Source organism: Palaemon carinicauda, chromosome 1 (assembly GCF_036898095.1).
Source record: "Palaemon carinicauda isolate YSFRI2023 chromosome 1, ASM3689809v2, whole genome shotgun sequence".
NCBI classification, from domain to species: domain Eukaryota; kingdom Metazoa; phylum Arthropoda; class Malacostraca; order Decapoda; family Palaemonidae; genus Palaemon; species Palaemon carinicauda.
Window position 1 is genome coordinate 185,412,803 of NC_090725.1, and position 24,969 is coordinate 185,437,771.

General features: G+C 35.7%; 1 protein-coding gene across 21 annotated transcripts in view; it reads right to left on the bottom strand.

Annotated features, from left to right (window-relative positions):
• LOC137652986 (F-actin-uncapping protein LRRC16A-like) overlaps positions 1 to 24,969 on the bottom strand; it is a 702,357-nt gene that overhangs the window by 64,160 nt on the left and 613,228 nt on the right. For 17 of the 21 annotated variants that reach the window (XM_068386421.1, XM_068386468.1, XM_068386465.1 and 14 more), the window contains 3 exons: positions 9,017 to 9,129; positions 8,720 to 8,880; positions 4,008 to 4,191 (listed from right to left, as the gene is read on the bottom strand). In XM_068386421.1, coding sequence (XP_068242522.1) covers positions 4,008 to 4,191; positions 8,720 to 8,880; positions 9,017 to 9,129 — 458 coding nt within the window. The remainder of the gene's footprint in view (positions 1 to 4,007; positions 4,192 to 8,719; positions 8,881 to 9,016; positions 9,130 to 24,969) is intronic. The other 4 variants (XM_068386477.1, XM_068386493.1, XM_068386429.1 and 1 more) reach the window with 1 other exon arrangement.

The window sequence follows — 24,969 nt, forward strand, 5'->3', positions numbered from 1 at the left end:
GGCTATTTTTCCCTGTTGGAGCCCCTGGGCTTATAGCATCTTGCTTTTCCAACTAGGGTTGTAGCTTGGATAGTAATAATAATAATAATAATAACAAAAAGAATTTATTTGGTGTTTATAGTCTGGCTCACTAGCAAGCAACAAAACCAAAAGTTTTTGAAATATAAATATTTGGGATTGAACTGTGAAATCTTTGGAATAGCTAAGAAATAAAATTCTAGGACAAAATAGTTTATGAGGTGTTAGGAGAGTCATTAGTGATTTTTATATGAAACAAGAACCAATGCCCTCTTAAAGAAGAAGTTACTTTTTCAACATTAATTATTTGCACTTAAACAACAGATAGGGTTATAGAAATCTAAAAGTTGAGAAATGTTTCAAATAAATGACAGTTTTCCTATAACTTCTGATTATCAAAAAAAAGTAAAATTCATGTTCCTAAAAAAACCTTCTTTAAGCACAAATTAGTTCATCAAAGCCGTTTTCAATTGGCTTCCATTATAAACATTGAAATACGTTCCTACGCTTTCAAGTTCACCCATTCTCAACCCAAGGCTTAATATACTGTACAGCATAAAATATAATCCCCTGAACGGCTTTGATTCATCATCATTAAGTAATAATATCAACCAGGCAGTGCAGGTTTAGAAGGGATATTTTGTTCCCATGATTAGTAAAAATGGAAATTAAAATTGGCAGAGCCATATTTTCAATGTTGTACTGTCCTCTTTAAAATAAAAAAATAAACAATACTGTACTAAGAAAACCTTCAATACTCTATTTCTAACTTAGTTTCACACATTATTTATTTTATAGGCTTTTTGTGGACTGCAACAACACTTGAACTTCTTGTACTTCACTTACCAACCTTCGTCAGGGTTAATTAATTACAGAAAATCACAAAATAATATGGCTATCTGTTACTGCATAATTCAAATGCAGGAAATGAATCTATAAAAAATAATAATTATGAGAAACAAGAGCTGTTAGTCAAGGTATGAAACACGGTAGCAATACAAATGTTAACTACTACAGTACTTATCATTCACAACATATTTGAATTGATAATAATTCTAAAATTTATAAAAAAAATCATTCACAAATTACCGATCATAATACTCGTAATTCCACAAAATAATATAGTTACAATCCAAACACAGTGAATGAATGAACAAAAAGGATTATGAAAAGCAAGTACGGTCAGTTGGGGTGTGAAGTGAAACGCACTAGTAAGCCAAACATAAACTACCAAACATGTACTGTAATTCACAAACTACAAACATACTATTTGTCTCTTTATATAATTAATAACTATTTTACAATTATGAATTACTGATCAAAATTTTTGAACTTAAATTTTTTGGTATGTAAATCGACCTATTTTCAATTATTTGTTCATCAAATCTTTGTATAATGGGGGTTTGGTGTACTTTATTGGAAAAACTATTAAACACTCATGATCCAGTGGTCTTCTCTGGACTAGGCCTATGATATACATCGCAATTTTGCAAGATTATAAATTTAAACAAATGGAGTCTGTACTAAACTATAGAACTGACTTACTAATTTTTAAGACATTAAAATATTTTATCATTGATATAAATAATTCCCTTGATAATATAATATTAATGAGGATAAACCCATGGCAACTTCCCATCTCTTTTATTGTATGAAGAGGAAACATTTAGTCTTAGCAGTAAACTATTTCCAAAATTTTAGACATCTGCATCAGCTGCATACAAATTACTTGTAAATTAAAATTTCCTTTAAGGCATCACAGAGTTGAGATATTTAACTATGTCATCATCAAAATCCCTGAAAGTATTTTCTTCTTTATTGAGGTACTGTAGTTGTGATAAGAGTTCTCTGCACTCCCTTCAGTCTTGTGCCATTTCAACCTGAAATCCTAACTGGTGCAGGCTAGCTCTGTAATTATCCATTATTCCGTGGCTTTTTGGGTTTTATAAAAAAAAAAAGGCCTTAGTCCTTATATTCTAATGTTTTGTACTTTCCAGACAAACTATTATATACCCAGCATACCTCAATCTTTGGCATCTCCAAAGTCTAGTTTCATTCAGTAACCAATAGTGGGTTTACTACAATACACATTCCCCACAGTATGCAAATGTACAATTTCCTGAATGACCTTTTCTTTGCCTCCTCTCAACTCACCATGAGCTTTGTTTTACTTGTACTGACTTTTAAACCCACCCTCTAGATTTTACCCTTCTTGTTTTTAAAAAAAATTTACCACCTCTGTCTACTGTTAAAATAAGGTCCTCTGTATATTGTAGCCCCTGAGAGATTCCCTTTAATCTTACTTTGTTCAGACTGCTACTGTCTTTAATTGAGATCTTCTCTTATGATATGGTATTAGACTTTTAGTAATAGCCATATAACATTGTCTTGGTTGTGTTTAGTGCATTTTCAAGCTATACACATCCTCTGTGTATAATTCCAACCTCTTTGTATACTAAATCTTCTCACTTTATTCATGTAATTCTATTTGTCTGTAAATTCTACATTGTAAAGCATCTCCCATTGTTTCATTATTATTACCAACATATTCCTATGACTCTTCTAGTCATATCACATCTTAAAAAGCTTCCATATATTTTGGTCAGTTCATCAATTACCACTACTTCTGCTACTTCAAGACATTGTTATTCCAGATGGTTCTAGGATTTTTCCAATATATCTTCTCAAGTGTCTTTTCAATAACTAGGTTCTTAAATATCTGTTGACTCCTCTATTATAAAAAAAAATGCAATGTTGAGATAATGATTACCTTTCTCTGAAATCTTTATTTCCTTTGCCACCTAGCTTTTATCACTCCTACATTCTGTGTAATTATCTTTGTCATCTTATCTGCTTGGCCTAAGGCAGAACTATTAAGCTCCCTTCATAACCTTCATTTATTTCTTCCTTTTCTGTCATATTTTTTATTTTTATTTTACATCTGACATGTATACTTACTACACTTTGCCTATTAAATAACAAATGTCAACATTTATACTGACTAGCATATACCCTGTTTCCATTCTTAGCTATCATTCACATTCATTATGCTAATTTTATGAGTTTACTTGACTCCTCACTCTGAGATTTGGGTATACTATTCCTTTACAATTATTTCACATTTAGGAGTCTTTTTTCCTTTTACTATGAGTATTTTTCCTCTATTTTCTTCCTGGCATTTAAAATTTTTAAATCTATACAATCATCTTGCCCAAAGAATAAAAGTGCATTAAATATTGGAAAAAAAAATATTTGTAAATTAACTCATAACCCTGTCTAACTTCTTAAAAAAATCATCAAAACTTTAATTTCCATGGAAAATCAAACCTTAACAAAATTACAATATGATACTCTGATAACAGTAAACTACTTCAAGCCTAGGTTTGGTCATTCAAATTCAAAAGTGCACTTTCCAAGCATCAGGCAATCATAAGCAAAGCCATCAAGGATCCGCAGTGCAATAGTTTGCTAGCATTAAGCAGCTAGACCTAAGACTTAAGTTTTCAATTCAATACAGCATATTCTTTGGTAATGGACAAGCAATTTGGTAATTTCATGCTCTACAATGTAATTCTGTACAGTATTTTGTTTATTTTTCAACTACAAGGAATCTAAAATTATCAGCATTAAATTAGGGTGCTTGTTATAACTAATGTTGTTGAGCAATATCAAAATTGGCAGGCACTAAATTCAGTTACAATTACCTTATGGAAGCAAACCTGGCAAACAAGTCTTACAGACCAAAGGAGTATAATTTATGGGCTAAGCTTCAAAAGCTGGGGTATCAATCTTACCAAGATATGTAGAGCCATCCAAACATGTGTTTTTGAAGGCAAAGGCTACAGAATCTCACCTCACAAATCTTTGCATACTAGACTTAGCTGTTTAAGAAATTTATGTTTAAAGATTAATATGATCACCGATGATAAGACTTTAGGTAAGGTTAGCAAATAGCTAAAGAAATAAAGCCCTTTCAATAGATAACATACCTGTTGCGTCAATACATGAATCTCTAGTGAAATTTGGAGATTTGCTTCCACCAGAGCCCCGTGGGAAACCATTTGTTGGTGACTTTAGACTGTCTGCTAATCCAGTTGAACGTAACCGTACTCCTGCTAACAGCCCTCCCGATGGATTTTCTTTCCTCCCTTCCTCTCGGTCTCTATCATCCTCCTAATGATGAACAAATAATTCTTATACTGACAACTTACTTTCATTTGGGAAGCAACTTCATACTCAATGGCACTAAAAATAAACATTTTCATTATGAGCATACCAATCATTATAAGGCCCCTTTCACACTAAGCATTTTTTTTCACTTCTGCAATCGGTGCGAATGTGCCTTTGTCAGTCGACAGATATATTATATGGACCCTTTCACACTAGAGCGGAGTGGATTTTTCTCTGCAGCAGTACCAAACTGGCTTTGCACCGATCAGCTCTGCTGATGGTGACAGTTGCCCATTATGTTTAATACGAGCTTCACAACACTATTTTTTTCCGCCTCTTGTTCGGCAAGCAGTAGTAGGCCACGCGAAACCAGTACTATGGAACAAAAGTATAAAAAAATACATATGCCAGAGTTCTTTTACATCAGCTTGGTAAGTAGTTTGCTATGGATTAAGGGAGGATTTTGAGTCTGGATGTTAAAGAAAATAATGAATTTGCTATGCTTACTCCTTTTTAAATTTACAAACATTCTTAGTATACTAAATAGGTTAAACTAGTTTTGCAAAGATATTTACAAAATTGTATAATCAATACACAAATGTAATTGTAATGACATTCATTATCAAAATTCATAAATCCCACCTTCATATTTTAGAATATTGTCAGCTCAAAGCTCCCTCTTCACTCATGAAATATTAGCAAATCTGTTTCTGATATAATTAGCATGCGACGACCGTAATATCGGCGGTTTTCGTTCGCTATACCAGCGGTGAGGAGACCGCCTCAAGTGCGGAAAAAAATGCATAGTGTGAAAAATGCCTTAGAGCTACAGGTTCTACGTGGGCTAAAAGAGCAATGTGTTGAAATATCAATTTGAGAATCCCTCTACTCCACTTTGTACACCTGCAATCACTTCTACAAACTACTAACTACCGCAAGTACCAATATCCAAGGGAAAAGTTATTCACCTTCCCTCTATTTCTTCCCTTGAGCAATTTACAATCATGTTCATGAAGTGCATTTATAAGAAAATGCTGGATTGTCAGTTTGTTTAGAAGTATATAAGAAATTAGAAGAGAATAATGACATTATTTTAATTCTTTATAAAAATATACTTTGTCATTTTTATACTTGCATAATGACATGGTTTAAATTCTGTAAAACAGAATTTGTCATTCCTGTACTTACCTGATGTTCATATTTCTTTCATCTCAAGAAGCTTGGTTATGCTGATATTACCCCTTGAAAGGGAAAAAATACCCATTTTCTTTCCTTATAATACACTAATACCTTTAATAAACCATGAGATTAACCACGACTACCAACTACAACAAGCTGCGCAAGTCAAAATAATTCCCTATCCTCTTGAAGCCACTTATCACTGAGGATGATGGGGGGCATTCACACGATTATCAGGCGAGTATAGAAATAAAATTTTATAATAAAAATTCCATTTATTTTTATGAACTTCCCCGTGACGTATATAATCCTGACTCCCACACACTGATGGTGGTAGTTAGCCAGTGAAGGAAAAGTGATAAGGCCTTTAGTTTCCCATAATAAATATAATAATGTCCTAAACTCGCCTGTAGTCAAGGTTTTGGGGTATTCTGAGCTCCAAATTAACATTTCTAAATATTACTTTGTCACCTATTATATAACAAAAAACTTAATACCCATAGAATCACGTGTATAATTTACAAAATCTTAGTACGAAGGGGATTTGAGAAAAGCGAATCCACGAAAGGCAGTGGACGACTGTGCCATCAACATTTCCAAATAACAAATCTTCTGAGCTGGTACAATTAACTTTTGGATAGACCAAAAAATTTAACCTCTTTAAAAATCTGAGCAACTATACTTATTGAAACTGCATTCTTTTCAATGCATGTTAATAAATACAGTAGCCAACAGGCAATTATAACACTCTTGAACACTAAGATTCACAGCCTATTGAATAGAGGAAGATGATGATGAAGACCATCCAGGTGACCAATTGAGGGGAAGTTCTGAAACCATAAGACTGGCACTTGCATTGGTAAAACACCACCAAGCCTTTGATGAAACAAAAAGTTTTTCAAATTCCGAGGGCTAGGTATGGGGAAAATCAATATCCTTCAAGTGTGAGAGTATTTAAATGGAAAACTTTGTGAGAATTGTAAACTTTTGAGGTTTGAGACACCTACAACTGGTTTTCAAACACCCTATGCTTTTGGTAAAATTAATAACTTACAGTAAAAATCCTGGAAGAAGGTTTAATATCTCTTCTGTCATATCTTTTACCCAATATTCTGCACACTCTAGATGAAAATATAGCTAACTTATATAAAGAAATGGTTCCTTGAACAAATGAAGACAAAGGAATCTTGAAAATTACTTTGACTACAACCAGTCCCCACAGATTAAGATGAAGCTTCTCCTGACATCCCAACCTGATAAAAAACTTTACTTTTATTAAAGCCCTACTACATAAAGGAATCCCATGAGTAGTTGTAATGGTACCATTTTTTTTTTGGGGGGGGGGGCATGGATATCTGCAGGAGTGTTCTGAGTGGAGGAACAGATATTTGTTTGATTATGATAGTTAGTTAACTGTTGATGATGATGCGCATTAATTAGTTAGTTGATTATTTTTTGATACAGCTGTTTAAAGATATTGGATGTTTTATCATGCTTAAAGATGACTAAAAGATGTTTCATTATGTTTGATGATGATTTTTTGTGATCTCTTTGCATATTACGGCCATACTTAGTAGCTATTATTGTCACTATTTGATAATAACTGTAGTGGATCTAGGTATACCCTGGAGATACGAAAGTATCTGTGGAGAGTGAATGTTTAGGATATGTGCACGTGTTGATTTTCCGAGTTTTTCTTTTTTTTTTGTGAAACTTTTCTTTTAGGTAATTTGAGAATTTTTTGCTAGCAACTATTGTTTTTGGGTTGGAACATAATGAATGTTTAATGTTTTGTGTTTACCAGTACTATATCTTAGATCTCTTTCAGACTGAGAGTCCAATGAATGAGCCAGAGTGTAGGCTTGACATATGAATGCATTTACTAATGGACTGTAGGATTTAGAAAAGTTAAGTATTTTTAAATACAAAGGTTACTTTCTATTGTATAAAATGAACCTTTCCAGTCACTGTCCTCTATGATATGTTTTCTTAATAAGATATGTAGTATCCATACATGTTCATATATAAAGTATGTATATCATGAATACAGACATGTTTAGTGTTAATTGATGATTAATTCTCTTTTTGAATTGTTTTTAAACATGTGTTCACTGATAATGAGTATTTTTGATGAGTTTGAGATGTGAATTTGATTTTTTTTTATCGATAATTGTTCACCAGTTTCCATTTGCTGTGAACTGTGTTGATTATTTCATGTGAATTTTTAATCCAAGTCGTTGACCTTCGTTGGAGGTGAACAAGGCTTCCCAAGGATCATCGAGACTTTGTTTTCAGTAGAGTAATTTTCAGTGGGGTTTTTTGTTAATTTTTCTTGAAATTTAATGGCCTTTGCTGTGTTTTAAAGTAGTTTTAAATTCTGAAAGGCTCAGGAGAGCCTTGAGTCAGGTGGAGGGGAGTTTGTCACGAACAAATATATTATTTTAAAGGCTAAGCAGTAAAGTAAATGCGCAGAAAGTAGGGTGGATATAGCCGAGCTATCCCTTTGTCTCCCTGATCCATGGGTTTTTGGGAAGTAGTTCAAGCCGCTTTCATTTTCGCTTGGGTTTTCTGATGACCCAAGCACACGTGTACTGAATCCATTACCATGTCAACAGGTACACCGAGGAGAGGGGACGCAGAGCGAGAACCAGTATGGTGCAGTTATGTCACCTGCTACCCATAGGCGAGACAAGCCCTTCACCCCCAGCAATGTAGGGAAAATAAGAACGCACTGACGTGCGAGAAAAGGCAGTTAAGTTCGAGTCCTACTTGTGAGTGAGCAACCTTCACTAGGCTCACCGGCCATGGTAAGCCTACCACAGCCATGGCGGACGTCCATACGCCAGTAATGCCACACGACGTCCAATAGTTTCTTTTAATTCAAATGTCTCATGTCCGCTCTCCCCGGGTATTGTACCAGTTAAAAGTAAATTCCATCGTATTTGTTTGATGAAATCATTTAAGAGCCAGCGAGGAACCTATTAGTCTTCTGTTGTGCACCCTCAAGATTTAAAATTCTAATTCACTCGCTTTGATGAAGATTCCTGCTCATTTTAATTGTGAAAATTTACTTAGACAATAAATCCTTAACGAGTTCAACCTCGTCTAATTCACCGCCTCCTATCCTGTATTTTTTTATTACCCCACACCCTCATGACTATAAATATATATATATATATATATATATATATATATATATATATATATATATATAAACAAGATTTAAAATATAAATACTACAAACATAGAAAGAATCAAAACAAAGCTACAAGAAGCAAAGATGTTCAGTATTCCAACAAAACCAAAAGCAAATGCAACTGAAAGTGTAACCTGTGATTTTCTATGTTATTACCGAGTCTGTTCCAACCTTGTTTAGGACAGACGTCCTTTTTTCTTGCATCATCTTCATTTCTGCAAGGATGTTTCCTCCAATACCCATGCCAAATTTGGGAAGACCTGCCATTTTCCTTGGTGGCGAGTCTTCTTTGCTATCTTCATCACAGCGACTTTTATCTGCAGAATATGTTAAAAGATTACTGTAATAAAAGGAAAATTCACACCTTACATGAGATTTGGAAGCATAAGAGTACACTACTGTATTTCATTATATTCAGTATTTACAAATATAAAAAGCAAAACAAATACACACCATCTATAGAACTTATATTGGAAGATGTTGAAGCCTTTCTTGCACTCATATCCGGGGACCTTTTTAATACTGCCTCATTAGCCAACTTGCCAATTAGGCTACTAATACTACGGCTGTTAAAAGAAAACATAAGAACTCTGTAAAAACTCAAATTCAAAACTTAGTTACAGTATTATATTCCCCTAAAATTCATGAACTACTCATACTTCAATTTAAAAGATTTGAACAAAAATAAAAAGCACAATTTTAATGATAAAATTTGTCATTTCTATAATGTACTTGCCTGATGTTCAAACTGCTTTCGTCTCAGGAAATTTGGGTAAGTCAACATTACCCATCCAAATTGAAAAAAAAAAAAAAAAAAAAAACAAAAAAAAAAAAAAAGTCTTCTTTCCTTCCAATATACTAACGCTTCTAGTAAACAATAAGACTAAACCATGTCTACAATAATAATATGGTACACATGTTGTATTATCTTCCTCAGTCTCAAAACTAAAATAATTCCTTATCCTTTTGATTCCACTAATCAGTGGGGAGTAGGGTGAGTATGTATATGAAGATCAGGTGTGTATGGAAATAGGAATCTTTTAAAATTCAACTTATTTCTATGACCCTCCCTTGATGCCTATAATGCTAACTCCTAAACTCTAGTGCAGGGGTTGGGTAACATTTTTGGGTGTTACCCCACAATAATTTGTAATAAAATCAATTTACCCCTGACTTTGAAGGATTCTGGGGGACAACCCAATTTACTTATAGAATTAATGCATAATATTTGCACACAATATCTATATTGGAATATTTAATTCTAAATTCAATCTATCATTAGGAAATAAAAATCTTTATTTTAGCATTACACGACCCACAAGCAAAATGGTTGACTATCATGTATTTCATATTCATATGAAAACAGTTAGGAAAATTTGATTTAATCCACTATTATAAGGAAAATGCTTATCCTTTCTGGCATAAGAAAACGAAAGAAACTAAAGAATTCAACTTGAATATTTCATTAATATCAGCTCCATGATATTAATGAAATTAGTGAATAAAATTTTGTAAAAAAAAACAAAAAAACTTTCCTCTTCCACATCATCATTATTGTCACTATCACTTTCTCCACCTGTGTTTGTAGAAACATGTTACTTGCTGCAATCTGAACATGAACAGCTCTGCACAATTCAAACATGACCTATAGTAGTGACACTTCCTTTGGTCATCACAGGTTCAGTCTTACAAAATAAATTTGTGAAATTCCTTACTTCAACTGGAGCTGCACCTCTTTCAAAGTACACTGGTACCATGAGTCCTTCGTGATTCGTCCGACTGTTACCAAGGGGATAACAGAGTTGAGGTTGTGCTTGGTGGCTATTCACCCATACTGCAGTCTGGTACTTAATTTGTTTCAAATGATGCTTGAATGCATTTTCTGTGAGGGAAAGACACTACAGGGCTTGTCGGTCTTGACTGTATATTAATACCTCAAGTCATCTAGTGAGGTACTTGGATGTAGATTACACTTCAACTTATAGAGAAGAATGAAATGCCACACATCAGAATAATCATCTTCAAGAGTTGATGAATTTCCCAATAAATGTAGAGCCCCCAGTGTAGAAACATGTTTAGTGAGAGTTGTGCCCATAGAATATTTTCCAAGCTGGCAGAGAGCAGGCATGCTATTACAGACAGTCGAGGAATATACTACAGGTAATGCTTTACACACATTGTGTCCAGAATTCTCTGCTACATTACAGGATGGAACAAACCTACCACGATTTGTATGTTGGCCAGTGTGCATGTAGACTTTTGGAGTTAGCATACCCACACTGAAGTAGTATATCGTCATAACGAGTACATCAGTATCATCTCCTGGTGCTGAGGTGACATCTTAGTGGAATGGAATAAAATATGGATGTCAGCCTCTTCATGAGAGTAAAAAGAATGCAGCAATTTCATTTGAACCATCCCTTGTTATGCGTACTGCTTTCTTGCCATCTGAAAAGCCACCAGCAATTATGACAGACTGATCATCACCAAGTACCTGGGGTAATCTTTCTATGAAGAGAGTACAGTACTCAGAATCTCAGCCATTATAGCTTTATTGATGGGGCTCTAGAAATTTCTGTAGCCTGCAACTGTGCAATTCTCTATTATGGCATAATTTACAGTACCTTTCATCAATCCAACTTGCCACTTGATCGAATTAGGAGAATCATATGTCAAATACAATAGCAAGTTCAGTGACATTAAAAGGTTTTCTGAAAATAGCTAGTATTTGGGGATGATATGACTTCCTAGATCTCCAAATAAGTTAAAACTTGCTTCATTTTCATGATGGAGCATGACCATGCCATCTTTGATATATGGTGTTAAGTCATCCCTTTGTGAAATATCTGACATATCAAAAACAGTGGACTCAATTCTCCTTATGGAATAGGGCAGGAGGGTCTGCAGCAAGTTCATACTTCATCACTGAATGCAGCTCAACATCACATTTTTTTGAGACTGCAAGTAGTCTTTTGAACAGTATTCAGAGCTAATGACCATCTTTTTTGTCTTATCACCAGCAAACATGGAAAGTTTAACTCGAGCCTCGGGATCCCAGACACTCTTGGGTACACCTTCTAACAGTCTAGAAATTATGAAGGCTGTTTGTGTTTACATGTCAATGTCCAAGATTCCGGTTAGTAATTTCTCTACCTCAGCACTTGCCACCTGACCACTAACAATGTTAGTAAGCTTTATGGTACTGTTCATAACGCAGAGGGTCTCAATAAAATAACTTCCGTGTTTAAATTTATATCGAGGATTTTCAAAGTTAACAACCTCCCTCAAGAAGAAGTACCAAATACACACTTTAAAAGATTTAAATTTTTTTTATCTACAGACCCTTAAGTGTGAATCATTGAACAATTGACGCAACCTTACTCACTCAACTCACTCACTCACACACACACACACACATTCACTCACTCACGCACTCTAGGGACCCTCATCCACAGAAAAAGTTAGGGACACTACTTCTACCCCCTTTGGTTTTGTCCAAATACAACTGTATGGCTTCTACTGAGAGAGAAAAAAAAAAATCTTCATCCTGTTATAAAGAAGGGATGTGAGAAAATTGAGGTAAACCCTTAGTCTTAAAATTCTTTTTGGCTCTGAAGGAAGGCAAAAGAGACAAGTTCATAATGTGTTCCCCAAAGCCTACCTTGACCAACAATGCTTGTAATTCACTTACACGTTTAGCTGATTCTAAAATCAACAGGAGAAAGTGTTTTGGTTATGATATACTTAAGGGATAAGATTTTCCTTCGGTTCAAATTTCGCCCCTTTAGAATACTATAAAACTGCATCCAATTATAGAAAACTGACCTCACTACTGGAGGTCTTTCAATGGTGAATGATCTTTACGCATCCTCTACATCTGAAACGAATAGATCTAATACCCCATTCTTTAGTACAGAACTAACCATGGATTTATATTTCTTAATTGCAGAAAGGGAAAGTATCTTGTTGCAAAAAAGAAATCTAAAAACTTAAAAATATTATCCATGCTAGTTATAGTCGTGGACAGATTCTTATACTTGCACCAATCAAAGTAAACCTTTCTTTGTTTTGGATATGTTATTGATCTTTTAAAACCTAGAGGGATTTGAAAAAACTTTTAATCTGAGGATACAGTGGATAGTCTCCATGCACTCAAATGTAGCAGGGATGGGTTTGGATGTGCATTACCATCACTTTTGAAATTGGTTGTTTCTACAGATTGACTATGTATGGCCACCTTTTAGTGGTTCAGCAACAAAGGTTTGACCTGTGAATCATGCCTTTTGTGGCCAAAGAAAGGAGCTTTAGGTAATTGCAATTGAGATGAGCCACCCAGGAGTGGGAGAAGAAAGGGTCTTCCACCATTTGAAAGGTGCCTTAACTAGCAATGACTTACTCGCATATCCTAGATTTGATTGCCCATTTTTAGTGACAACAGATGCGAGTAATTTAGCTAGTGGTGTAGTTTCTCAACGAGATGATAAGGTAGAGAGCGACCCATTTGTTTTGCTTCCAGGGCATTAAAGAATTAATAGTACATTTGATCGAGAGCTTTGGCTATTCTTTGGGTTCTAGAGAGGCATCGGTTCATTTTATTAGGTCAGTCGATTGAGTTGCAAAGTGATCATCGCCCCTTACCTGACTTATTTTATAAAGGAGACTTGACCTCTAGACAAGCGAGATGGATTGAAAGATCGTTTGAGTTTAATATAAAGGGTTTGCACCACATAGAAGGTCGTTACGATCCTGGAGGATCGAATCAAGTTCTTTTGAATTGATTAATTAAATTAGGATAAATCAACAACCAAGAGAAAAAAAGAATATAGAAACAAAACTCGCAAAAGAAAACAATTTTATTTACGACTAGTCAAAGATCAATGTTTCTTGATTGTGTACTTGGGAAGCACAGAATTGAACAAAGAAAATCATCTGATTAAACTACACTTCATCAAATAGGGGAACAGCCAAAAAAGCAGACAAATAATACTTGAAAGAAATGATGGTACTCTTCACAGCAGATCTTGACAATTCAGGAACATAGATATTTCAGGTCTGGGAGCTTCGTGGTTGGTAATAACGACAGGGGTCAACTGGTTCGGACATCTAGGACAAGTTGTCGTAAGGCTGGTCACAAAAGCATTCTGGTCCTTACGCTTTCTCCTTCTCTCGTTCTTTCTTGTTCCTTTGTCTCGTTCTCTGTTTCGTTCTCTGTCTTTGAAGGTTATATACCCCTGTATGGGAGGGGCTAACTATGGACAATTCCATAAAAGGAAATTTTCTCCTTTCTTCATCCTCATTGTTTTTTCTTAAAACCACGCCTTCTTTGATCACATCTTCCCGAATGTTCTGCTGGTGCAATCATGATCCATATGGCGCTATAATTGAAGTGAGAAGTGTTTACCTTCCGTTAATGGATGTCTCGGCGACAACAGACTCCACTTATGCTAGGTGTCCTTCCAAAACGCTGGCTCCTCAAATTACTAGAACAGACGACCCTTATGCCCCAAGTCTGCTGATCAAGGCACATCTAATTAATGTCTTGACCTCAATCAACGGCAATGACAGTTTCTGTTAAACACTAGCGGACCTCGGGACCTCTTCTCTCTGCTTCTTAAGAGTAGAAACTTTACATGTTTTAACATCCTTTTCTATATTATTCTATCTAGCCATGACAAAGATAAAGCTAACAAGGTAGCTGATGCCCTATCTAGAGGTGCAGTAATAGGAGTAACAACTAGGGCACAAAAGAGGAACGAAGAACGAAACCAAAATATTGAAGACCCCATCAAAATAGAGAACAGGATGTGATTTCACACGAGGAGCAATCAGAAAATGGGATCGGAGAGAGAGAGAGAGAGAGAGAGAGAGAGAGAGAGAGAGAGAGAGAGAGAGAGAGAGAGAGAGAGAGAGAGAGATGGGAACAGTGAAGGTGAATATAAGTGGGTGCCTGAGGACATGACCAGGGGTGTCTAATTTGAGTGCCCTGATGACACAGGTGTGATTGACTTGGGAGGTTGGGACATAAAAGAAGTCCGAGGCAGACAGAAAAAGAGGAATGGATGGAAAGAGTGCGAGCAGTGATTAAAGGGGAATTGGAGAGTCAATCATCATTTCTGAATGTGCCTCGTGAGAATATTTTATAGAGAATGATATCTTATATTGTGCTTACGAGAAGAGGAACTTAGTGCACGGGTAGTTCTTCCTCCCTCTTTAATTAATCGAGCCATCTACATTGTACATGCAAGTTCGTATGCAGGGCATTTAGTGATTGATAGAACATTAAGGAGAGCACGAGAATCCTTCTTTTGGTTAGGAATGGAAAATATAGAAAATTATATAAAATGTTGTCATGCTTATAACTGTTTCAAAGAACATAAAAACACTGTACGGGAAGCTGGAAAGTGGCCTGTGATTCCTATTAAATTTTATAGGGTGCATATGGATGTGGCAGGACCATTTCCTACTGGTTTAACACAGGTATACTGTATGTGTATTTGTGGATGCATTTACTCGGTACACTCATACTTAAGCAATGTTGGATAAATCAGCTAATTCATTAGCCCAGGCGCTGTGCTCTTTCATTACTAGGTTTGGTTGCCCGAAAATTTTGATAAGTGATAATGGTCTTGAGTTTATAAATAAGGTGGTGAAATCGGTCATGGACTTGATGAAAATTGAACACTTTTCAGTGACGGCATAAAAGCCTTCGGCTAATGGCTTAGTGGAATCGCATAATAGGGAAGTAATGCAAAGTTTACGTTAGTCCCTGATGACATCCTTCATTGGCATGCCATGCTTCCTACACCTGAGCTAGCTTTGAACATTGCATATGATGCTTTGCTCAGGGACACTCCTTTCTTTTTAGTGTAGGACAGGATCCTGTGTTACCATATACGGTCCTGATTAATTCGCAACAGTTGCCAAATTATTCAACTGAACAATACCGTGTCTATTTACTAAACCTCTTAAGAGAGTAATGAATACCACTGAAAGGTTTTTGAAAAGAGCTAATGAAAAACACAGCTCAAAGTATGATGGTCGGTTCAAAACCGCACCGGTAAACTATTTGTGGGCAATCATGTGTATTTGAAACGAATACAACCTAGGAAACACAAACTAGAGCCAGCGAATTTGGGACCTTACCGAGTAAAGATGGTTAAATCTAACACAGTAGTGATAAAAAGCATTATTAATGGCGCAGTGTCTGAACATCATCAGGCACACATACATGTGGTGCCTGAAGAGATAGTTTTCAAAAGTGTCAATCAGACTGTACCTCCTTACCCCTGCATACGTGACATTCCTCAAGTTGATGAAAGGAATTTTTTTTCTTTGCTGCTGTTGTTTGAACAGACCTAATTTCTTCTTTTAACATGTTTTAAATAAACTTGATGGTAACAATGTGTTCCTATGTTGGTGCTTGATGTACACGTAAAGTGTTGTGGTAATTATGCTGAGTGTAGCAATACGTATGACAAACTGCTGAGTCAACCTAAAAACAATCAAGAGGTTAAAAAGGCCAGGTGAGATACGTCAGGCGGATGCTGTATCATTCATGTATTTATATGATTCCTGGTTGCTGGGGCCGGGGCGGTTCCCGAAGGGTAAGTGGCTGCAGGATTAAAGTTCAGCCTTGAGGAAAGGCAGCGTTAGAGAACGTGTAGATGTAAATACCTTATACTTAATGTTATAAGAGAAGGGGGGGGGGGAAGATGAATAATTTTCTTGGTAAAACGGCTAGTGGCCACCGATTGATAATTATGAGTGGAAGTGAAGTAGCAATTTTAAAAATGGTGAAACGGTGGTGGTGAGTTGTGTTGCGAAATTGTGCCGTAAACCCGAACAATTAAATCGAGGGATGAAGGAATATCTATTCCTACCCCTGTTCTGTTCAAAAAGCCTGTAATGCCCGCAACCAGAGGGAGGTTATTGATGAGGTTGTGTAGTACTGATATTGATATGATTTCTTTTCCACTTTGGGTATACTGTATTTAGTTGCAGAGGTCATAAGAGAAATGAGTTAAATTATATTATATTGTGTACATTTTTACATGCAATATTTATTTTTCCATTTTTTTGTGGAAGATGTGTTATTTAATGGGTGATATCTATGTACAGTATATATTTTATGTTGCATTTCCGTTTAGTACATGCCATGCCTATTCCAGGTCGGAGTGTCCTCCATATATCATAGACTAGTGAGGGCGAGAGCGAACCTCCTCCCGGAGTGAGGACCTTGGGGATGGGGGGAGTAATGTCCTAATCCTTGTATGCAAAATGTGTGTTTTATATAGTGAGTTGGAATGAACCTTTAAAGAGTGCTAGGAGTGTCATAAATTGGAGGGCACGATCACTGAACTTTGTTACACGTGACGTGTCCCTAGAATCATAATGTGACGAATTTGACAGTATATTTCCATCATAGTGGAGAATTCCACAAAACCTAACAATTCAGCATGTTCAGAGACCAAGATTGCATCTTGCTTGTGAGGGTTAGTTGGTACCATTTGAGCGATCAGTATATGTATGTATGTGTATATGTATGTATGTATGTATGTATATGTATATATATATATATATAATATATATATATATATATATATATATATATATATATATATATATATATATATATATATATATATACAGTAGGGTCCCGAATTAAGAGTGTTCGAATTACACGATTCCCCTTTTCCGCGATCGCTATTTTTCAAAAATAAATTTTCTGTATCTGCGAGGCTGTTCAAAGTTCGCGAGTCAAGCACTACAAAATGTATCAAATCTATTGTCTTTTTAAGTATATTGGTAGCCCTAAATACGGTGATTTATAATAAATGTTACAAAACAATATTAACATTACATTTCATTAACATAATTTCATAATGAATAGCCTATTTAAGGATAAAATTCCACATCAACAATGAAATCAACTGTTAACTGTGCGAGTCCAGCTGACAAAATGTAAACAGAAATGTGGTTACGTTCTCGGCAATCTTTATCTTTCTCCAACCTTATGATAATTGTAATGGTAGTGTTAATGATGGTATATTAAAGCATTATTTTTGTTTGGTACAGTATATTTAAAAGCCTTATTTTTCCCTCTGGGCGTTCAAGGTTTTCACGAGTAGACTGGGTTCGTTTATCGGCAGTGAATAGCCTAAACTTCGGTAACGAGTCGTCAATATTTTGTCATACTGTATTTTAAACAGTATACATTTAATTTGCAAACATTGGTTTTGTAGAGTAGACGGTAAAATAAAATCTAGAGAGAGAGAGATTTGATGGCAGAAATCTCTCTCTCTCTCTCTCTCTCTCTCTCTCTCTCTCTCTCTCTCCCCGTAATAAATAAAACCATAGTTCACATATGGCAACTTGAGTTTAAGAATGAAATTAACATGAATATTGTTAGTTGTGGCGATCAATTCCTCGCTTCAGGGGGTACACAAAACAAAAACACGACATTCAATTACAACAGCTGATCTCTCTCTCTCTCTCTCTCTCTCTCTCTCTCTCTCTCTCTCTCTCTCTCTCTCTCTCGTTATACAATACTTACAAATAGATGAAGAAACCAAAATCGGTTTTCTTGAAGTGTCAATTAAATACAAAACGAAAAAATTATACCGTGTATACATCCATTTCAATCATAGCTTAAAATACGGTAACCGATTTCGTCCGCAAACCACTATTTTTTAGGAAACACCATTCTATTCCACAAAATTTTTACTCTTTAAATGTCAATTGCACTATAATAAAACATGTACTTATGTTGTTAAATTTCGGGTGTGTTTTAAAAATCGAGTAATGCCGACTTATTTTTGTTTTACTTTTGGCTGTGATCCCATCAGCTGATGTCTAGCTTCCGCGCAAATACAGTAACAAAGAATTGTTTACACCATTTCTTAACTTATTCAAACCATCTATACAGTTAATATTACATAAACACCAATGTGTTATAACCTATCATATTTGTTGTTTAGTACTTTAAAACCATCCCCTCTCTCTCTCTCTCTCTCTCTCTCTCTCTCTCTCTCTCTCTCTCTCTCTCTCACATCGAACGTTATAGCGGTAACCTAATTGTTCGGTGACTTTAAAAATAGGCCTAGTACTTTCTTCTTTTACCTTTTTTGCATATGGATCCATAATTGAGGTGGGTACAAGTTGACTTGTAACTGAAGTTAGGAAAAGTATTTTGGATATGGAAAGGACAATTATCTTTCGTAACAGTTTAGAATTATCGTAAGTTATCACTCTGTCATTAGCGGCAGTTTGCTATTGTGGATTAAACGCATAAGGAAAAAAAATTTCCAGCTTTGCTACGAATTTAGGAATTTATATGGATACGGTAAGTAAAATATTTGTAATAACATAATGTTTACTAAATGTTTGTAATATCATTAGTTATGACTTAGATTATGTGTGTTTAATGCATTCGTTTGTTTATTATGATCGAAGATGGAGCGTAAACAAATGGAAGGTTTCCGTTTCAGGCGGCATCATAAAGAAAAACATTTCATAAATGGCATTCATTTCATTTATTTGAAAGTTCTAATAAAAAATAATTAGAACATTGGTAATAACAAATTCAACATATAATCTATACTTGGTAAAATTGCTGTCAATTCAAAAACACAGATGTATAAATGCGTCTGTTTCTTCGTTGTGATCAGAGATAAACGTAAACAAAACATTGGTTGTCGTTTTCTATTGTGCTTTTTAGCGTGTTTAGGAAACGCATGATATAAAATCGCCTTTATTTTGATAATTCTGGATTTTCAATCATACAACAAGCTAGTCTATAGAGTGATGGTTTTGCTATTCACCAGTTGTATTATACAATAGATATGACAAACATTAAAATTTGTCTGTATTTTGGGTTGTGTTATAACGGGAAATATATGGTGTTTACACCTATCCTGGTTGTAATTTTAACCATTTTTAGAACTTTAAAGTATATTAAATGTTTTATTTATTTACAAGAACAATTTGATATTATAAAGAAATACAGTATAGTACAAAGAAAGTATTGGAAATGGGTAGTAAACACATTTGAATAGGCAAATTGCTGGTTGCCATGGCCGCAATGGAATTATTTCTGTTAGTTGTGTTTCGAAATTCGCAATTTTCCATTTACACGAGGTCATTAATCGACCAAATTCTCGCATAATTCGGGACCCTACTGTATACACACACACACAATGGGGTCCTGAATTATGCAAGAATTTGATCGATCAATGGCCCCGCATAAATGTAAAATCGCATATTTCCAAACACAACAGGAATAACTCCATTATGGCCATGACAAACCGCAACTTATCCATTCAAACGTCTTTACTACCAATTTTCAATACTTTCTATGTACTATACAGCATTTTTTTTTTTCTAAAATCATATTGTTCATGTGAATAAGTTAAACATTTAAAGGTTTAAAGGTGGCTCATGAATGGCAGAGGCAAGGGACAGTAACAATGCCCTAGAGACTGACCATATACTGTATTATATGATCAGCGCCCAAGCCTTCTTTCCACCCAAGATAGGACCAGGGAGGGTCAGGCAGTGGCTGCTGATAATTCAGCAGATAGACTTATAGGCTCCCACAAACCCCCAAACTTAGCTCACAAGTATGGTAAGGTTGCAGACACTAATGGCACTAAAGAGTCTGAGCGGGACTTGAACCCCAGTCTGGCAAACACCAGAGACGTTACCAATCAGGCCACAACAACTCCAAATGTTTTAAAGTTTTAATAACTTGAAAAAGGTTAAAATTACCACTAGGATGGGTGTAAATACCATATGTTTCCCCTTATTATACAACCTAAAATTAGGGCAAATTTGAATGAATTTTGATCATATCTGTTGTGTAAAATATGACTGGTGAATAGCAAAACTATTGCTGTATAGACTAGCTTTTGTTGTATCATTGAAAATCCAAAATTAACGGAATAAAGGCGATTTCATACCGTGTTTCCTAAACACGCCAATAATGTACACCATCTAAAACAGAAACCATAGTACAGTGGAACCTCTACATACGAATTTAATCCGTTCCAGAACCAACTTCGGATGTAGAAATTGATCGGATGTCGAAACGAATTTTCCCATAAGAATACATTGAAATAGGATTAATCCGTGGTTGAGCCCAAAAACCTATGATAACTTCTTAATAAACTACTACACATAACTTTCCCATGAGAATAATGAACACTAAATTAGATAATAGACATGTAAATAAGAAGAATAGACATGTAAATAAGAAGAATTAGCAAAAAATGATAAATAAGAAACGGGTTTTTAGCGTCACTTTACCTTAGAAACTCCAGCGCAGGTGTTGTTCGTCTTCGCTACGCAGAGAGAAGAGAGGAGACGGACGGACGGCGAGGAGGTAGAGAGGTTAACTACGATAAACGTAACACTACCGTAACTTATTCTAACTTACACTAAGTGAACTTTAACATAACTTAGCTTTTTTTTTTTTATTTTCATATTTTATATTTTTTTTTACATTTTCTTTTTTTCTTTTTGATGATTACGTAATTTTAATCACTATCACTTACATTTAAAATTGACTGAATTTCTTTTGCTTCACTCTTTTCCGTTTTCTGTGTTTCACTTTCTTCCTCTTCACTCTGCCGTTTTCTTCGGTTCACTTACATCCTCTTCATCGCGAGTTCGCTTCGCAGTTTTTTTAAAGAAAGCATCGATAGATAATTGCTTCGTACGGCTTTTCAGAATGTTTCGAAAGTGCGTTAGGCAAACATCATCGAATTGAGAAACTACACGACAAACCTGCAATTTCTTTGGATGGTATTTGTCGATGAAGTCGACCACGTCTTGATATTTTCCTAACACCTCTTTTATTTGCGCTGAACCTAACACATGTTCTACCTCCTCGCTCTCTTCCTCGTCATCACTCATGTGCTCCGACATAGCATGGAGTTCCTTGAGCTCATCCGTCGTCAGTTCGTCGTGATGTTCGGCGACGAGTTCCGTAACGTCATCTGCGTCGACCTCCAGACCCATGGACTTGCCAAGGGAGACGATTTCCTCTACGGCTTCCGCTGCACCGACCACGGGATCAGGTTCGGGGTCAAAACCCTCGAAATCTCGGGGAGAAACTGCATCAGGCCACAGCTTCTTCCATGCAGAATTGAGGGTCCGTCGAGTTAATCCCACCCAAGCCTGATCAATGATCTTTAAGCAGTGCACGATATTGAAGTGGCCCCTCCAAAATTCACGCAAAGTTAAGTTGGTGCTTTGCGTGACATTAAAGCACTGCTTGAATAAGTGCTTGGTGTACAGCTTCTTAAAATTAGAGATGACTTGCTGGTCCATGGGCTGGAGGATAGAGGTGGTATTTGGTGGAAGATACAGCACCTTTATGAACTTGAATTCATCGAAGATATCATCTTCAAGTCCGGGGGGGTGAGCGGGTGCATTGTCAAGGCATAGCAGGCACATTAAAGGCAATTTCTGCTCATGAAGATACTTCTTCACAGAAGGACCGAAAACTTGGTTTACCCATTGCACAAAGAATTGCCTAGTGACCCAGGCCTTCGAGTTGGATCGCCAGAAAACATGAAGCTGATCCTTATCGACGTTGTGTGCTTTAAAGGCCCTAGGGTTCTCCGAATGGTAAACAAGCAAGGGCTTGACTTTAAAGTCCCCGCTAGCGTTGGCACATAGAGCAAGAGTCAACCGATCCTTCATTGGCTTATGCCCAGGCAATTTCTTCTCTTCAGCAGTGATGTAGGTTCGACTCGGCATCTTCTTCCAAAACAGCCCGGTTTCATCACAATTGAACACCTGCTGCTCTACGTAGCCTTCTTCCTTTACGATATTTTCGAATTTCTTAACAAAGTCAGTTGCAGCCTTTGTGTCCGCACTAGCAGCCTCTCCGTGGCGAACAACTGAATGAATCCCGGACCGTTTCTTAAATTTCTCGAACCAGCCACGAGATGCCTTGAAATCATCTGAGGAAGGCTCGGTTGAACTCTCCCCAGCATCACCCACAGAGCTCTCCTCCTTCAAGTCCGTAAAGATGGCGTGCGCCTTCTCGCAGATAACGGTTTCGGTGATGGTGTCGCCAACGATCTCTCTATCCTTAATCCACACTAGTAGAAGTCGTTCCATCTCTTCTATGATAGGGGTACGGCGTTTGGAAATTATAGTGATCCCCTTAGAAGGTTTCACTGCTTTAATAGCTTCCTTCTGTTTAAGGATTGTCGAGATCGTCGACATATTACGGCCATACTGTTTAGCAAGTTCACTCACGCGGATGCCACGCTCATGTTTTTCAATAATTTCCTGCTTAATTTCTATAGAAAGCATTTCCTTCTTCCTTTTCTCACCACTACCACTACCACTGGCAAAACTAAGCCTTTTTGGACCCATGATTTACGTAAATTATCGTTAATGGATGCACGTAAAAAATCACGATTAATTCACAGTTAATATCACAACGCAAAGAGCACAACCGCACGAAGCCGACGAGAACAGAGGACTGACCCAAGCCGCGCTAATTGAGCGTCCCTCCGAGGTCGATGTGCTGCCTTCTATCGGCGGAAATAAAAAACACTTCAGGCGCTATGAGCACCGACTACGCGTACGAGTATTGTTTACTTCGGGTGTCGAAAAAAACATTCGGGTGTAGAGTCGGAACGTGTTCGAATTGTACATCGCGTGTCGAAAAATTCGGATACAACCGGTACGACGAAAATTGCTACTTCGTGTGTCGAAATAAAATTCGGGTGTAGAATCAAAAATTTGCTCGAATTTTACTTCGGATGTTGGAAAATTCGGATGTAGATACGATCGGATGTAGAGGTTCCACTGTATTGTTTACTTTCGTCTCTGATGATCATTACGAACAGACAAACTATACATTTGTGTTAAGGTTAGTTTTTGGAGCAACAGCTATTTTACCGAGTATTGATTATATGATGCTTTTGTTATTACTAATGTTGTTTTACTTAATTTTTCTTAAAATTCCAAATAAACGAAATGCGATTGATATGTTTTTTTTCTAAACAAGCCGCCTAAAACAAAAACCTCCTGTTTATTTATTGTACGTCCCATAGTCGATAATGAACAAATGAATGCATTAAATATATATATATAATATATATACAGTATATATATATATATATACAGTATATATATATATATATACAGTATATATATATATATATACAGTATATATATATATATATATATATAAATATATATATATATATATATATATAAATATATATATATATATCATATATATTACCGAGTATTGATTATATGATGCTTTTGTTATTACTAATGTTGTTTTACTTAATTTTTCTTAAAATTCCAAATAAACGAAATGCGATTGATACGTTTTTTTCTAAACAAGCCGCCTAAAACAAAAACCTCCTGTTTATTTATTGCACGTCCCATAGTCGATAATAAACAAATGAATGCATTAAATATATATATATATATATATATAATATATATATATATAAATATATATATATATGTATATGTGTGTGTATATATATATATATATATATACATATATATATGTAAATATATATAGTAGGGTCCCGAATTAAGCGTGTCCGAATTACACGATTCCCTTTTTCCGCGATCGCTATTTTTCAAAAATAAATTTTCTGTATCTGCGAGGCTGTTCAAAGTTCGCGAGTCAAGCACTACAAAATGTATCAAATCTATTGTCTTTTTAAGTATATTGGTAGCCCCTAAATACGGTGATTTGTAATAAATGTTACAAAACAATATTAACATTACATTTCATTAACATAATTTCATAATAAAAAGCCTATTTAAGGATAAAATTCCACATCAACAATGAAATCAACTGTTAACTGTGCGAGTCCAGCTGACAAAATGTAAACAGAAATGTGGTTACGTTCTCGGCAATCTTTATCTTTCTCCAACCTTACGATAATTGTAATGGTAGTGTTAATGATGGTATATTAAAGCATTATTTTTGTTTAGTACAGTATATTTAAAAGTCTTATTTTTCCCTCTGGGCGTTCAATGTTTTCACGAGTAGACTGGGTTCGTTTATCGGCAGTGAATAGCCTAAACTTCGGTAACGAGTCGTCAATATTTTGTCATATTCTAAACAGTATACATTTGATTTGCAAACATTGGTTTTGTAGAGTAGACGGTAAACTAAAATCTAAGAGAGAGAGAGAGAGAGAGAGAGAGAGAGAGAGAGAGAGATTTGATGGCAGAAATCTCTCTCTCTCACTCTCTCTCTCTCTCTCTCTCTCCGTAAGAAATAAAACCATAGTTCACATATGGCAACTTGAGTTTAAGAATGAAATTAACATGAATATTGTTAGTTGTGGCGATCAATTCCTCGCTTCAGGGGGTACACAAAACAAAAACACGACATTCAATTACAACAGCTG